The 16,530-nt window shown below is 38.3% G+C and overlaps 1 protein-coding gene across 1 annotated transcript in view; it reads right to left on the minus strand.

Moving 5' to 3' along the window:
* Positions 1 to 1,180: 1,180 nt before the first annotated feature.
* LOC140344424 (dual specificity testis-specific protein kinase 1-like) overlaps positions 1,181 to 16,530 on the minus strand; it is a 121,003-nt gene continuing 105,653 nt past the window's right edge. The window contains exons 6-9 of the mRNA XM_072431544.1: positions 12,397 to 12,569; positions 9,690 to 9,774; positions 8,584 to 8,670; positions 1,181 to 1,285 (exon numbers count right to left, since the gene is read on the minus strand). Coding sequence (XP_072287645.1) covers positions 1,181 to 1,285; positions 8,584 to 8,670; positions 9,690 to 9,774; positions 12,397 to 12,569 — 450 coding nt within the window. The remainder of the gene's footprint in view (positions 1,286 to 8,583; positions 8,671 to 9,689; positions 9,775 to 12,396; positions 12,570 to 16,530) is intronic.

A 16,530-nucleotide genomic window follows, 5' to 3' on the forward strand; every position in this document is an offset into this window, starting at 1 on the left:
CGCTGCGTAATATGTTGGCGCTAAATAAATCCTGTTTATTAATAATAATAATAATAATAATAATAGGCTCCATAGTTTTTAATTTTTGCTTTGTGATTAACTCACAGTGAGGATTTTACAGTAACTGACACCATGCTGCCTAATAATATGTTGAGACAAACATCTGTCCTAATTGCATTTATTAAAATAATGTACTGACATAAGTACAAATTCAACTTAAGAACAAAACTGCAGTCCTATATCTCGTATGTAACCCAGTGACTATACTTGTACAGCTATGTTGGTTTAATACTAAGTGTCATTTTGAATTCATCCATCAGGTGGTGCTATGTTCATTTTTATTGACAGTGAATACAAGTGTAATTCATTGTGAATGCAACTTATCACAGGTCAGGTATAATATTTTTAAATTTGCTCATTCAGTTCAGTTTACACAGAATAAAACACTTTTGCTGAATACAAACCAATGCAATTGTTCATGAATATAATCCTAAGAGTGCTTGGTGTGGTCTGTATTCAAGCCTTCAATTTTTTTTACTGGTCATGAGATCCCCTTGAATTGATATTTGCACCTGCAGTCTTTGAAGGGTCACTTTGCAGTTAAAGCACAATTTGTACAATAACTGCACAAAATGGATCATTTCACAGTTTACATGCAACCATTTATCACAATGGTTGTGCACAAAGGTTTTCCAGAAACTTGACCGTTATTAGTACATTGGAATGAAATTGTCCTAAAATGAAAATCTACTTCACTATTGTTTGAGAACAAGGGAACAGAAAAGGTGGTCCATCCTTTAATCATTCTATTTAGATTGGAGGAACCTTCTGTTAAAATGTCCAAAAATAGGAATGAAATGAATACGAATTAAAAGTCCAGTCCTCTTTGTTGGATCTGCAGTCTTTACAGGTATTTAAGCTACGTACACACTTCCAATTATTATCGTTGGTAAACGAACGACGAACGATCCTGCATGATATCTGCGAACGATCGTATAGCACCGATCCTTCGTTCGTCGGCGTCGTTGGTTACTTTTTTACGAACGATTTTTGCCCAATCGATCGTTCGTCGTTCGTTCGTCGTTCATTTTGAACGATAAAAATTGGAAGTGTGTACGCAGCTTTAGACAAGGTATATCTTTACAGGTATTTACACAGAGAAGAATCCATATATAGAGCCTCAACATGAGAAATTCTGCATCTCTGTCGGGGCCTCCAATGTTTCTGAAATGTCTTCAAGTTCGTCTAAAACCTTACTGAACGAGGGTCTCCTAAATGCCTCTATCTGTAGAAAGAGAAAAACCATTAATACAACCTGAATGGCCACTGGCACCAAAATAAAGCATCAGCAATTATTTCACTACAGACCAGTGGTGAACATAGCTAACATCACCATAGTTTGGGTCAGTATTTTACATGTAATTATTCTCAAAATACCATCTAATACTTTTTGCTGTAAATTTTTTTTTTAAATAACAGAATTCCTATAAATGAAAATTATATACTACAAATTAGCTCATGAGACAACAAAGCATTCACAGCCTGCTTTGAGGCTGGCATGTTCTTATAGAGACCTCTTGCAAAGCAAAATGGGTTACTGGGACCCTTAAAGGCAGCCCTTTCCACCTAAATGAAAGTTGTTCTGAAAACTTACAGTATGTAAAAATGTCCTATTTCACAGATCATGATAAAGTAGTTCACTGCTGTATTGGGGTTGAGTGAGAATGCCTCTGACATTCTCACGAAAATTTCTCCGAACTTGCGATGGGTCCGCGAAATATCAGCAAACCGTTTTCGCAAATTCTATTGAAGTGCAGGTTCCCACGCTCCCTGGCCTGTACTTATAATTGATAAGTAGAGCCTGGGGAGTGTGGGAACCTTTGGTCCCAGCTGATTGGTGGCATGCAAGTGCTTCACGGGAGTGCCTCCAATCAGCTGTGACTGTAGGTGAACCTAGATGAACTCTCAATGGAGTTTTCTCCATTAAGAGTTCATCTAAGTTCAGTTCCCATGGTAACCAGGCTGTACTCATCATTGATAAGTACAGCCCAGTGACCATGGGAACCTGCGGTCACAGCTGATTGGAGGCACGCGGGTGCTTCCAATCAGCTGTGACTGCAGGCCAACTCCGGATGAACTCTCAATGGAGTTTCTCTATTGAGAGCTCATCTGAGATTGGGGAGAATACGACCTCGTGGCGAATCACGAGGCTGTTTTCGCTTACATGTTCTGTTTCTGTGAATAGTGCATATTGTGCATCTGTTCTTGTGTATAATGTAAAGCTCTGTTTATAGGTTTATAGGGGCTGTGGCTTGTTTGTGTGTATAGTGAAGGCTGTGTGTATGTTTGATATACAAACCAACATACACATAGTCCACTTTATACAAAGTGTATGCTCCTTTGGTTGGTGTAACATATTTTATAGTCTACTGTTAATGAGCAATTTCCACTATCAAGAGATGGGGAATATGCGTGCCAATGTATTACAGAAGATGATGATGGTAAAGCATGTAATGCAAAAATTAGCAGTTTTAGTGGTCCTGAAAAAAATGCACCTTTAAGGTGCATCAAATTAAAAAAAGACAATTGCAGCATTTTCATCCTAACGTGTTAGAAGTTATTAACAATGAAAACCTTCCATCTGCTTTAGAGCTAAATATAACTCTTGTCTATTGGAGAGCAACACCAACTAAAAAGATTCTTTAAATTTGACAAAGTTAGCATAACAATGACACCAGAAAAATACAACTACCACATAATTGAAATAGCAACAAAGAATTCACAACCAGCTTTTTTAGGCTTAACTGAAGAATGTCTAAAAAACTTTGGAGTTTTTGTGGAAACGTAAAATTGAAGAAGCCAAAGTAAAAAGGGAAGAAAAATGATGAAAAAGTCTGAAGGGATGCTTTGTCTTTATTAAAATGGATGTATGCACACATTATTTTGCTATTAATGTTAGATTTGTGAATGAAAACAAAATAACATTAACTTGGACCTTGGAACGAAAAGACAACCAGGCACATCACACAAGCGAGTATGTTCAGAATTTGTTGTGAATTAGTGCTAATTTCCTATTCAAAATATTTGTTTTGCCATTTACAGTCTGCAACTAGCAATAAGTTATAGACTTAAAGATGGTTTTAGAAGATTTTGAAAAGAAAAAGAAAAAAATGAACAAAAAAGATGAAGAAAGTGGCACACAAGTATTAGACTGTGACAGTTTTGCAAGCATTGAAGAGCAGAACTGTGACATTTTGGATGATATTGCTGCAGAAGCATCCAAATTTATTACTATTTAAAATATGTGTCGTGCTGTTCATAGTCTGCAACTACCAATAAGAGATGGCCTGAAAGATGGTCATAGTGCTGCTCTAATTGGAAAATTGAGGCAAGTAACTGTTCCAGACAGGGCCCCTAAGATGGATGCTATTTTGAAGCGACATACTGGAAAAGGAGCTATTCTGAATCAATCAACATGCTGGGTAAGCACTTATTTGGTGATAAAGCATTTGCTTGAGCTTAAAGACTTTCTTGAAGAACTAGTCAATGAAAACACTTCATTAACTGAAAGTTAGTGGGTACAAGAAAAATAATTAGCAAGTATTTTTCTCACTCCTTTAACATCACAAATAGGTGAACCCTTCAAGCTGCCAGTCTGATATAACACCCCAGCAGTCTAAACCTGATTTTACATCTACAATATGTAATACTGTTTAGGAAGTACTTTCTCTACTACACCCTATTGAAAGTAAGTGGGTACAAGAAAAATAATTAGCAAGTATTTTTCTCACACCTTTAACATCACAAATAGGTGAACCCTTCAAGCTGCCAGTATGATATAACACCCCAGCAGTCTAAACCTGATTTTACATCTACAATATGTAATACTGTTTAGGAAGTACTTTCTCTACTACACCCTATTGAAAGTAAGTGGGTACAAGAAAAATAATTAGCAAGTATTTTTCTCACGCCTTTAACATCACAAATAGGTGAACCCTTCAAGCTGCCAGTGTGATATAACAGCCCAGCAGTCTAAACCTGAATTTACATCTACAATATGTAATACTGTTTAGGAAGTCCTTTCTTTACTATACCCTATTGAACCCACATAACTGTTTTTTTACTCCCCAACACTACTTAGGAAACTGGTTCCTTGACATATACTTTGGAATTCACACAATATGTGCACCTTTCTTCTACCCACACATTTTTAAATAGGACCAAGTATTTACCTACCAATTAAAAGTCTCTACCTTCTCTGAGACAGCAAAACTGCGTGTCAAAAAGACACTCTCTGCCTCTCTCCTATATCTAGTTATATTTTTCAATGTTTCTCAGAACAATAGCATGGGTAACTTTGGACTATATTTACCAACTATTTTAAAGCTATATGCCAAATTTAATTAACATTTGTTTTAGGTTTTACAAAAGTTTTTTTTTGTTTATGCAAAAATTATGTTTTTGTTTAGATAAAGATTTCTATTCAACAGACACACAATATGATTACAAAATTAGCATTCACAAAATAGAGACTACATTTACCCAACAGAAATACAATGGGGTGAATAAAAACCATTGAGGCAAAAAAAGCTGGAGGGACCAATACTAAATAAATATATTGTGCAATAGTAGTTAACCACTCCAATGCCACAACCTTAGAGGGCTTCACTGGATCTGAAACAATACCAAGGGTCTGAGGTATTTTTTGTTCAACTTTGTAGAAGATAATAAGAATAGGATAGATAAAGAGAAGAGGAAATGTAGAGCTGCGTACACACTTCCAATTTTTATCGTTGGTAAATGAACGACGAACGATCCTGCACGATATCTGTGAACGATCGTATGGCACCGATCCTGTACATACAGATAACGACACGATCGTTCAAAGATATTGTACACACGATAGATGCGATCGTTTGAACGATACAGGAAGTGACGTGCACCACAGGAAGTGAATACTGTGTGCGAACGTTCAGGTCAAACGAACGAATGACATTCACCACACTGTTCCTTTCTCCCTATGTGCAATATGCCCTTCAAAGTGTTTTCAAGGAAGAAGAAAGAAGCTCTTGCTTTGATATGTCTGCTTGAAGAGGAGGAGGTTAAGAAGAAGAAGCGGCGAATGTGGTGCATGAATTGGTTGTTGGACCGAGACAACATTTCACATGAGACTCTGCTACGGGAACTGCGCTACTCATTCCCAGATGACTACAAAAATTATCTGCGTATGTCAGATGTCTGCTTCCAACAATTACTTTCTGCAGTTAAAATATATATATATATACACACACATACACTCATATACACAATACAGTATGTATTGAGCGAACGTTCGTTCATCGCGCATGCTCAGACCATGGACGATCACTGAACGACCGTACACACGATAGATGGTCAACAATCGTCGTCCAATCCGATCTGCCGGTCCGGTCGTTCATTTCCAACGACTATCCTCGTTCGTCGGCGTCGTTGGTTACTTTTTTAACGAACGATTTATGGCCAATCGGTCGTTCATCGTTCGTTCGTCGTTCATTTCCAACGATAAAAATTTGAAGTGTGTACACAGCTTAAAGTAAAATAAAAAAAAAAAAAGAAAAGTGGAGTGGGGGAAGGAGATGGGGGTGTGAATAGGGTGGAGAGTAGTACAGCCCATGTTGCTCCCCCGGTTAGCAGAGAGCTGGGACTCAAGTCTCTGTCTCCCTAGCCATTGTGTTTATAAACTTGTCTGTGTACGAGAACTCCATCCATTGAAACCATCGCTGACCAAATGAATGGATGGCCTGAATGACGGTGGTTGTGGTAATGTGTGTAAAAAAAGTGGGATGTAACTGGCGTATCCTTCAGAAACCAATGAGATTGATATCGGGGTCTTCTATCATTTTGGACAGGCTGGGCCATTTGTTTATGTGGTAGTAAAAATTTTCGCCGGTCACCCCGGTTGCCGCTAATGCCTGGAAGTGGGGTCAGATAGAATGGGTGTAAATTTCAGGTGGCCAATGATAAGGATTAGAGGAGAAGGCGACAGGGTTAAAGAAAGTGAGTCCCAGACTTTCTTAAATATATATACATATAGTTGTCCAAAGGAGTGGGTGGGTATAGAATGTTAAATGAGAGTCATCAATGCATCATGGGATGGCGTAGAGGGGGGCCAGGGAAAAGGATTGCTCTGTGTTGGACAATTGTTTGTGATTGGTGTGTATGCGCCAATCGACAATTCTGTTTAAGGGTGAAGTTACATTGTATAGGTGAGCATACATAGTATAGGAGAGCAACCAATTTTGTTTTTTATATTTTTGAACAAGTATTGGTGTTCTTGATCCTCATTATGTCTGTATTTACCTATATATAGCCTGCTGAGAAAAAAAACTTTTGTTTAATTTTTGTGTTTTTAGTTTAAAATTTAGGCATAAACTTTACCAGTTTACATTCTTGCTGGTACAGGCTGTGATATTGGGTACATTATTCCTTATCTCCCCTTAAAATATAAAATTGTCTCTTTTAACAGACCAGGGTCATAAATTTCCCCTTATCAGATATTTCTTGATCTGACAACCAGCATCTTTCTAGACCCTCTAGTTTACAACACCAATTGTAAAAGTTGGGTTTTTGTGTCTCCAGGTGTCATAAAACTCAGATAATGCTAGTAGAGTGGCCTCTGATTGACCTCTGAGCTGTATTCCGTAACCCATTTAATAATAATCTTTATATTTCCAATATACTGTGCTGTATTAAGTAGAAGTTGGCTGATTTGTAGCTGTATCATTGTGGTGAGCATTTTCAGAACTAGTCTCCTGGGCTTCAGGAAAGCCTGGAAACCATATTTAGCCTGTTCTAGTGAATCATAAGTCCCAGACATGCCTAGTTTGGTCTAGTTTGTGAACTTTGTATTTTGTGCTGATTATTACTCTGAGGGTTGGCAGTTCAGTAAAACCTGTACCAATGAAATTAATAATAATGGCTAGAACAAGGGCATTTTGGAAGTGTCCACAAGCATCATAATCCATGTGAACACAGCCCCCTCAGACAACCCACACCCTGCTGTCATTGGATTGTCTTATTACTCCCACCTCTGTGGTTGGCGTAGAAAAAGCCATGTAAGCCTGGCAGAGACAGCTCTCACTGACACTATCTTGTTGCTAAGGACAATGGCACTGACACATTGAGCACTGCAGGGAGCCCAGTGACTCCCTGGAGTGCTCAACTTGGACCCAAACCAACTTGGATTTACAAAGAAACCTGGACCACGGCAAACCAATTCTACCTAGGTATTATTTCACAGTTTTACTTTTCGTTTTATGCTGTTGCTATAGTTCTGCTATTGTTCTGCTATTGTTCTTTTATTAGTCTGTATTTTTCTGTATTTGTTTTTGCACTGTTTTTGTCTGTTTTTACTTTTTAAACACTATAAAAAGCAGAAGCTGAATCTCTGAATGCTCCAAGTAGAAATAGTTTAACTTGCTAACCCAAAAACGCTACTTACAAACATTGTGAATCCTGAGACATCTTTGTCTGGAGTGGCAACGGGTGACAAAGACAGTTTTAAAGCAGAATCATAACTGCGGTTGTCAAGTGTAACGGTGCATGATTCCGTCTAAGCACGTGGTGGCAGTCTACCTGTGATGGTGTGTTTGGCAAGGGGTAACAGAGTGGTTAACCTTGTCCCGTGGCGGCTCTTCTCAGCCTGCTGGAGCGTGGACTGTTGCTGGACGTGCCTGAAAATCTTTGCACAGGGGTGTGGGCTTAAAGGGCGTTCCTCACAGGCTGGTCAATAGAATAGCCTGTTAGCTTCCTGACCAGGAGTTCTTTTTCCCAAAAGCAAACCCTGTCTTCATATAGCTTTACAATGGCTGAGCTTTAGCAGTGATGAAATGTCATGTATGTTGTGCTTCAATCAACATGGAACATTACATCAGCATACATCAGCATATTTAAATCAGAGAAGTCGATGGTTCCATAAAATGAAGAGTTGCAGTAGAAGGCTTTGTGAGGGGTTTCCTTGACAGTTGTTGACCTCCTAATAGATGGGGTCTCTAAAGCAGTGATTTTCAACCACTGTGCCCACTAGTGTACCGTGAGAGATCCTCAGGTGTACCATGGGAAATTCTCCAATTACCATTGTCGAGTGTCTGTGCTGTAGTAACTGGCAGAGTAATGTAATACTCTTTCATGTCAGTGGGTGGCAGTAGGTAGCTTAATTGCCTTGTTTATTCTTAGAGACAAGAGAATTAGCTACAGAGTGTCATTTTTTAACATTTTTGATTTGTGGTGTGCCGCAGGATTTTTTTAATGTAAAAAGTGTGCCGTGGCTCAATAAAGGTTGCAAAACACTGCTCTATAGGACTCTAAAACATATGAAAATGAACCGGGAGCTTCATCTGCTGGTTAAAATAGGAATACGCATGCAGAATTTACCTGACCCCCCTGCCGAATATAGGTATATATTTTTTTTTAGTCCTGATAATATTTAACACACTTGTGGGGTCTTTAGTGAATGTTTACGTTTATAATAACTACAAAGGGAAAAACTGCCCAGGGAGTGAAATGTATGAAGTGCTACCTCTGACTAATAAAAATATCCCTTACCTTGCAACTGCTGGCTGCCAACTCCAGGAGTCTATGGGGACAGTCTTTAACTAGAGTATGAAAAGCCACCACATCCAATCCATAGTCCTGAAAAAGATATAGAAACTGTCAGCTACGGTAACTAGATGGAAACATTCTTATGACAAACACAACAGAGAATAATTGAAAAGGCGGATTGATATTGTACGTTTTGTAGCAACACTGGGAATATATTCAGGCTAACACAGCTTTGGCTTCTATACTTTCCAATCACAGAGATAAATGACTTTTCTCCTCTATATGCTTGATGCATGCCAATTCCACATTAGAAATACAGAATACAAACAAGTATAATGTTTATAAGGAGCCAGGGAAGGCAGCTTTCTTCTCTATCTCATTACAAATGTTCTTCAAATCTGAAATCCAATAAAGTGGTAATATAAACCAATGAATGCAGTTAGGTATTTATTTTAAAATGACTGCATTTATTATAAATACATCTAGCAGATATACTAAAACTTTACTTGCTTTAAGGTCCAGCACATTTATTCCAGCCCAATTAGGGCCCTGCATTCACATCTAATGAAAAGGAACAGGCTGAATTGAAGAAGGAAAGTAGATAACCCTACAAATATGTTGATGTTCTTCAAAAACTGGGGAAGGGGAGATAACTTAACCATGTTGCTTAACAGCAGCAGAGAAAAGTTAGAGCACCATGCTGGCTTTGTGGTACATCTGCAAATGGGTATAAATACAAATCCATGGCAAGTAAGGCAGTACCCACCAGTGGAGGATGTAGTTAACAGTGGGCTCTATAAAGAACTGATTTGGGGTCCCTTGTTAAACTAACCTGGGGCTCCTGTTGGCTGAGGAGGGTCCTTGGCATGTCCTCCCCTGGTAGGGTAAATGTATTGTTAAATGGATGTTAGATGTATTTGTATCTAATAAAGCTGTATTTAGCCAAAATACAGCTTTATTAGATACAAATACATTTACCAGCCACGTAATGGCCATTTTTAACCCCTACCCCAAAAAATGAAACCCCTTTTCTTCTTTTATCCTGCATCTCAGCACCCATCTTTATGCTTTGTATAATACCCACATATTATGTGATGGTGGTCACTTACTCTTGTTCTAGGAAGGACCTCGGGATCTGCTGGAATTCGACCAATAATCTCACACAGGACAATTCCAAAAGAAAAGACGTCAACCAGAACAAGAAAGAGAAATTAGGATTATTTTCTGTAATAATACAAGCATACTTATTTATCTCTGAATTACACTGCAACAACAAGCAGTCAGCTCCAAACAGTTAAATTCCAAATGCCATTCTGCCCATGCAGGTATAATTCTGATTCTGGGTAATTTTGATAATTCTGATGGTCAATGGTCTATCAAATAGTAATTCAGGTTAATTAATATCCTTTGTAACTGATTTTATTTTTAAGTCTGTGGGACTGGTTTTATATATCTCTTATATCACTGAGCCAAGTTCTTCCGTCTGCAACTGTGGTGACCACAATGAGGGGCTCCAGTCCTGGGCATAAAATACACAAAAACCAAGGCCAGATTCAGATTACTCAAAGATCCATTTTGGTAGACTACTCTAGTTATTGTGGGACACCAGATAATGCTCACAGGCTGGAGAAGCTGGGGAATCCAGACATCTAGATCATTTTGCTAAAACAATTCAAGCTACAAATACTGTAATCTGTCATTAAAAATAAAAAAGAAACAGACTTCCCTTTTTTTTAGGGTCAACTCTGTGCAGTGAACAAATCCTAAGATGTGAAATCAAGTGGCTTGCTTGTCTGAAATTACTTTTTGCAGTTTTTTTATATAGGGAATGTGCATATTGTAAAAAAAACAATTTTTAGGGTAGGTGAACAGACATGTGTCTTCTAAATCTGGTACAGGGAATCACCGCATTTTTATAGATAGCAGCTATAGGTGTTCCCTTTCCCTCCCTAAGTAAGCATAAGGAGGTATGTTATTATTATAATTATTAAACAGAATTTTTATAGCACCTACATATTATATTACTCAGAGCAGTACAATAAATAGGGGTAGCAAATGACAGACAGTTACAGACAGTAACACAGGAGAAGAAGAGGACCCTGCCCCGAGGAGCTTACAAATCTAGGAAGTGGGGGAAGTCTCGCACAATAGAAGGGGAGAGCAAAAAGTAGCAGCAAGCGAAATAGGACGAGGAAGACCATTCCAGAGAGTCGGGGCAGCTCTAGAAAAGTTTTGGAGCCGTGCGTGTGATGAGGTTATGTGACTTACATTGTTACATAGGTACAAAGTAAGTCAGGTTGAAAAAAAGGGATAGGGCATAAGTCCATCAAGTTCAACCCCTAGGGAAAAATACATATCCCAGATATAGAACCCTACCGACATAGATGATCTAGAGAAAGGCAAAAAAAAAACCCTGGTACATTTTGCTCCAACAGGGGAAAAACTTCCTGATTCCATGAGGCAATCGGATGTTCCCTGGAGCAACAGTCCATTATCTTTACTTTAAAGCTTTAATACCCAGGTATATTCCGTGGTTCTAGAAAAGCATCCAAGTTTTATAAAGCAATCTATAGTAGTTGTTGAAACTACTTCCTGAGGGAGCCTATTACACATTTTCATAGACCTTACAGTAAAGAATCCCTTACCTGGAGCTTAAACTTCTTTTCCTCCAGACGCAAAGAATGCCTTCTTGTCCTTTGTAATGATCTTAAAGTGAATAGTTAGGAAGAGAGTTCTCTATTTAGGGTGATCATTTCCCCCCTAACGGTCTCTTCTCAAGGGAGAATAAAAATCCGTTCAGCTAATCTCTCCTCAAAGCTAAGCTCCTCAATACCTTTTATTGGTTTAGTTGCCATTCTCTGCACACTCTCCAATTCCACAATGTCCTTTTTGTGAACTGGTGCCCAAAACTGGACTGCATATTCCAGATGTGGTATGACCAATGCTTAGTACAGGGGCAGGATTATGTCTCCATCTTTGCAGTCTATTCATCTTTTAACACAAGTACTTTGATAAGCTTTAGATATTGCAGCTTGTGATAGCATGCTATTATTACGTCTATGATCTACCAGAATCCCCAAAACCTCTTATCTTTTCCTTACTCCCCAAATGTATTCCCCCTAAACAGTATGGAGCATGCATGTTGTTAGCTCCCAAGTGCATAACTTTACATTTCTCAATATTAAATGTATTGCAACTTGGCTGCCCAATCAAACAATAAATCCAGGTCTGCTTGTAGGATGTCTATACATCCTGTATGGATTTAATTCCATTACATAGTTTGGTGTCATCTGCAAACACAGAAATGGTACTTTTAATCCCAAACTCTCCTTTATAAAGATGTTACACAGTAAAGGTCCCAACACTGAACCCTGGGGTACACCACTAATAAACTTAGACCATTCAGAGTATGAATCATTAATCACTACTCTCTGGATGCAGTCTTTAAACCAGTTCTCTATCCATTTACAGATTGGCTTTTCTATGGACCCTAACTTACATAATACCCATCTATGGGGTACAGTGTCAAATGCTTTTGCAAAGTCCAAATACACTATATCAACTGCTATTCCACTGTCTACGTTTACCTACTTCCTCATAAAAAGAGAGTAAATTTGTTTGACAACTATGGTCTTTCTTCTTCATGGTTCTCTTCTTCATGGTCTTTCTTCAATCCATGATATCACCTGGTATATTATTTTCTAGCAGGAACTCATCTATGTGTCTAGTCTGGCTACATATAACACTAGAAATGGCTTCACCATGTCTTGTACCAAAATTTGGGCACTAAAATTTTTTTAATGTATTACACCAACCTTGTGGTCATATGGTTCTCCACATAACATTTCAGGAGCCATCCAGAAAGCAGAGCCTACAAGGGACAATTTCCTTTCAACATTTTTTGTAGGCAGGTCCACCACCTCCCGAGCAAGGCCAAAATCTGTCACTACAGCTTCTCTCCGCCGAGAAGCATCCCTTATCAGGCAGTTCTGTAAAAATAAACAAGGATTTAAAGTTAATTTTATTATTTCCCCTTGAGTTTAAACTACAACTAAGCTTTTTATATCTAAATATGATATCTAAACTTTGTAAAAGTTCTATCTGCCAGTCATTCTGAATATAAAGGGTGTGTTGGACAAAGGGTCAGCCAGCATTCTCCCTGCTATCCATAAGCCCAGGAAGTAACTTCACACATTTATATCCCAACACTCCACATCTCCAATGGCATTTAGGTGTTTATGGTTTTCTCAGCCTTTTTCACAGCTAAAGAAGGCCAGAAGGGATGAACAATTCTGCTGATCAGTTGTTATAGTACATAGAAAAGAGAATGGACTTTGCTATATCAATCAGCTGTGATGAAAAGAATGTGATGCAAGTGGCTGCATTACATCAACTCATCACACATATATATTTGCAAGATAGCCACTAGACAGGGCGCTTAGTGGCTTCACATAACATGGAGATTGAATATCTGCTACACGGGGAATGCATTGTTGTCAGTAGGTTGACCAAGTTAAAAACATGCACTGTGAAAAGGAGCACAATCACCAATCTTTTAAACAATTTTTATATTTTTTTTGTGAATCTTTAATAAAATCTTCAACATCAGTATACATGTTGTTCTAGCCTCTTGCTTTGCATCATGATAAATAAAACTAATACTGTGAAATGTTCCCATTGTATCTGTTCAGGAAACCTGCCAACTTATTCCAGATATTCAGAGGAAATGGCATTAATCATTTATCATTTTACAGTTGTAAACTTGCAAACTTTTCATAATGAAAATGTATCATAGTGCAGACAGCAATAAAATGTAACATCATGAACCTGTGATATAAAAGTAGAGTGGAGAAGGAATTCTAGCAGAATCCCAAGCTTTCATTTTGAACTGTTGAAGCTATATAATTTAGCCTGGTGCTAGGCTACAAGTTTCACATCTTGTTGGCACAGGTTTCACTTTTCTTTTTTTTTTTTTTTTTTTTTTTTTTTACATTTCACTAGGAAGGATGGTGGCTATTGGCTAGTAATTCACTATTGGTTTATACAAGTGGTGCCCAACCTTTTTCATCTGGGGGCCGCTGTTGATATTGGGATAAAACTTGCAGGACACAATGCAAACAAACATTAAAGATGTATGTATTATATGTATCAAAACTAGAATAATTTAAATTTCAAATGAAATTAAATTGAAATGTCTCTAGTTACCATACATGGCACCAAATAAAAGAGATGACAAATCAAGAAAATCTGAAATGGATACTTCCAGAGAAATGTTATTCATGTGACATATAGCCAAGGGGGACATGTTCTTACTACTATATCTTCAGGTTCCTACAGCTCCCCGTTCCTGGGAAATTAGGGTTTACAGAAGGTAATTGGCCAGATATGTGTTACAGGGTAGAACAGTATGATAGGTATAGTTTTTCTTATCCTGTGATGGCACTGCAGCAATAAAAATTTAGGGTGAGTTAGCCACAAGAGCCCCACACTTATCCTACATTTTAATATAACTACGAATTCCTTTTTCGGGAGAAATTGGGATTCACAGAACATAATCGGACATTTATATGTGACACGGCACCATAGAATTGGTAGGAGTGATAACTTTTGTGATTGGGGGTGTAGAATGTGCTCTGTTTGGGGTGCCTTGGATTTAAAGAAGGACCAATAGATCTTACAAAAGGGAAAGGTTTATTTACAGCTTAGGGTAATATTTATATATGATTTTCAATATAAAAGGGAAGAAGGTAAAGGGTATATAGAAAAGGGGAAGGAAAGGGGTCTAGCTCTATCTCTAGCACATGGTCAATCTCTCACACAACCATACACACCAGGGTTTTCTCTACTTGAACCACACCCCACTGCAGGTCCAGAGTTAATCACATTGTTGATTCATCCTCGGTGAAGTCTTGATCAAAACGTCACACAGACTGTCCTTGTCCCAGGCTTGGGATTGTTGCCATATATCCCTGCCCCCTCCAGGAAGACTGAAGTTATAGTGAACAGGTTTGGGCAGAAATTGACACCAAATAGTCATTATGGATCCTGGAAAGTAAGAACAAGAGCGGTATCAGATTCTTAGCATGTAATATCTACTTTATCAACATACAGCTATTATCCTCTGGTCTAGGCTGTAGTCTCAATATACCCTAGTTGGGAGGCACTTGCAAGTTTTGCCTAAAAAAACAATATGTTGGTTCAAACTTCCCCAATTTGGTACCATTATGCACCGGTACCACACTAGAACAATATGGGTTTTATAGTCCTGATGAATGATTGTTAGGGGTAAAGTATTGAGTTTTTAAAAAAAAAAAAGTAAAAAAAAATATTTAAAAATGAGCCTTAACAGAACAGGATATACAAATATAATAAAATATATATAAAAAAAACTTGCAACAAAATGTTCTACTGGCCATCAAACAAAATAAAACACAAAGACTACAAAAGACAAACTGTACACAAAAGACTCAACTTCTGGTGTGTACACAGACTTCGAGGGACTTCTAGCTCTTTTGTGAGAAGACTTCACACCTGGAGGAACAAAGGGTTAACCAAAAACAAACATTCACAATGGATCATCTCCTCGTCTGAATTTCATTCTGGATAAATCCTGAGTACCTCTCCTATCCCTGCTTCCCAACACACGTTGCAGTTCTTTTCTCCTACCCTCTGCTCCAACCAACTGGTCATTATTCATGGATATCTGGGCCGCAAGTGGTCCTGGAAGCCAGGCCTTTAAAAGAGCACATGCATCCTCGTTGTTCAGATTAAATTGACACACTACAGCCTCCAATTTATTGGAGATACTCACTGGTGACTCTAGCCCATTAAATTCACCCAGAATCTGGCAGAGATGGTATTTGTCCTGAACAGTGAGTGGGCTGGCATTTTCCCTTGCAGCTCTGGGTGTATCTGCTGATGGAACCCCTCTGCAGGTATTCATCTCAGTAAGAGTGCAGATATTAGCCGACTTTCGCTTGCTTTCTTGTGTACTAAGGGATAAAATGCATTTCTCCTTGGCCATAAACTGGGAATTTGCATCCACCAATTTCATTTCTAGTGCCAAAACAAGTTCTTCCTTCTGAGACAATCTGAACTGTAATGCATCCACCAAGTTGCATTTAAGACTATAGTCTGCATTGAACTGTTCTACTTGCTGGTGTAGCTCACAGTTTTTCTTTCTTAAATCATTCACTTCAGCTCTTAGTTCACCCATCTCAGTGTCAGAAGTAGTTGCCATTTCTAGTAAACCTTCACCAAATTTAAAATGCTCTTTAAGCTCTTTTCTGTCCCTACTCCAGTACTCCCCCTGTTGCTCAGCTATGCTTTTGATCCTGAGCAACACTGCTATCTCATTAGCCAGTTTTTCTTTATTTACTTTCTTTGTCAGTTTATTATGTAGTTTACGATTATGTTCCTTACATTGGGATAGTAGTGTTTCAAACTGACTTTTAACAGGTTTATCTGCACATGTACGATAACTGGCAGAGGCATGCTTGTTAACATAAGTATATACAAATTCCATTTTACAAAGCTACAATCCACCCAAGAAACAATTCTTCTTACAAACAATAATACACACACTCTGTCAATACCTTTACACTCACACAAGTCTGAAGTCAAAGTCAGACTACCAACAGAAGGCTATTGTTCCTCTAAAAAAATCTCAATTCTGTGAAATTGCATCAAAATGTAGACCTAAACTCACACTCCAAAATTCTACCAGTTTTCCCTACATAAACATACACTCAATCAAAATATTAAACGTAAAACATATGCAAATGCAATGTAAACCAATCCTCACATACCACTTCCTCTGTTTCTTCAATGTCCAAGATCCAGTCAGGTCTGCATCGCGATCCTTACAGCAGGTCTGGTTGGTCCTTCAACTAAGTTTACCTAAACTTCTAGAAACATAACTCAGAGCAATTCTGTCCTGTGGGTTCTATG

This window comes from Pyxicephalus adspersus, chromosome Z (assembly GCF_032062135.1).
Source record: "Pyxicephalus adspersus chromosome Z, UCB_Pads_2.0, whole genome shotgun sequence".
In the NCBI taxonomy this organism is placed as follows: domain Eukaryota; kingdom Metazoa; phylum Chordata; class Amphibia; order Anura; family Pyxicephalidae; genus Pyxicephalus; species Pyxicephalus adspersus.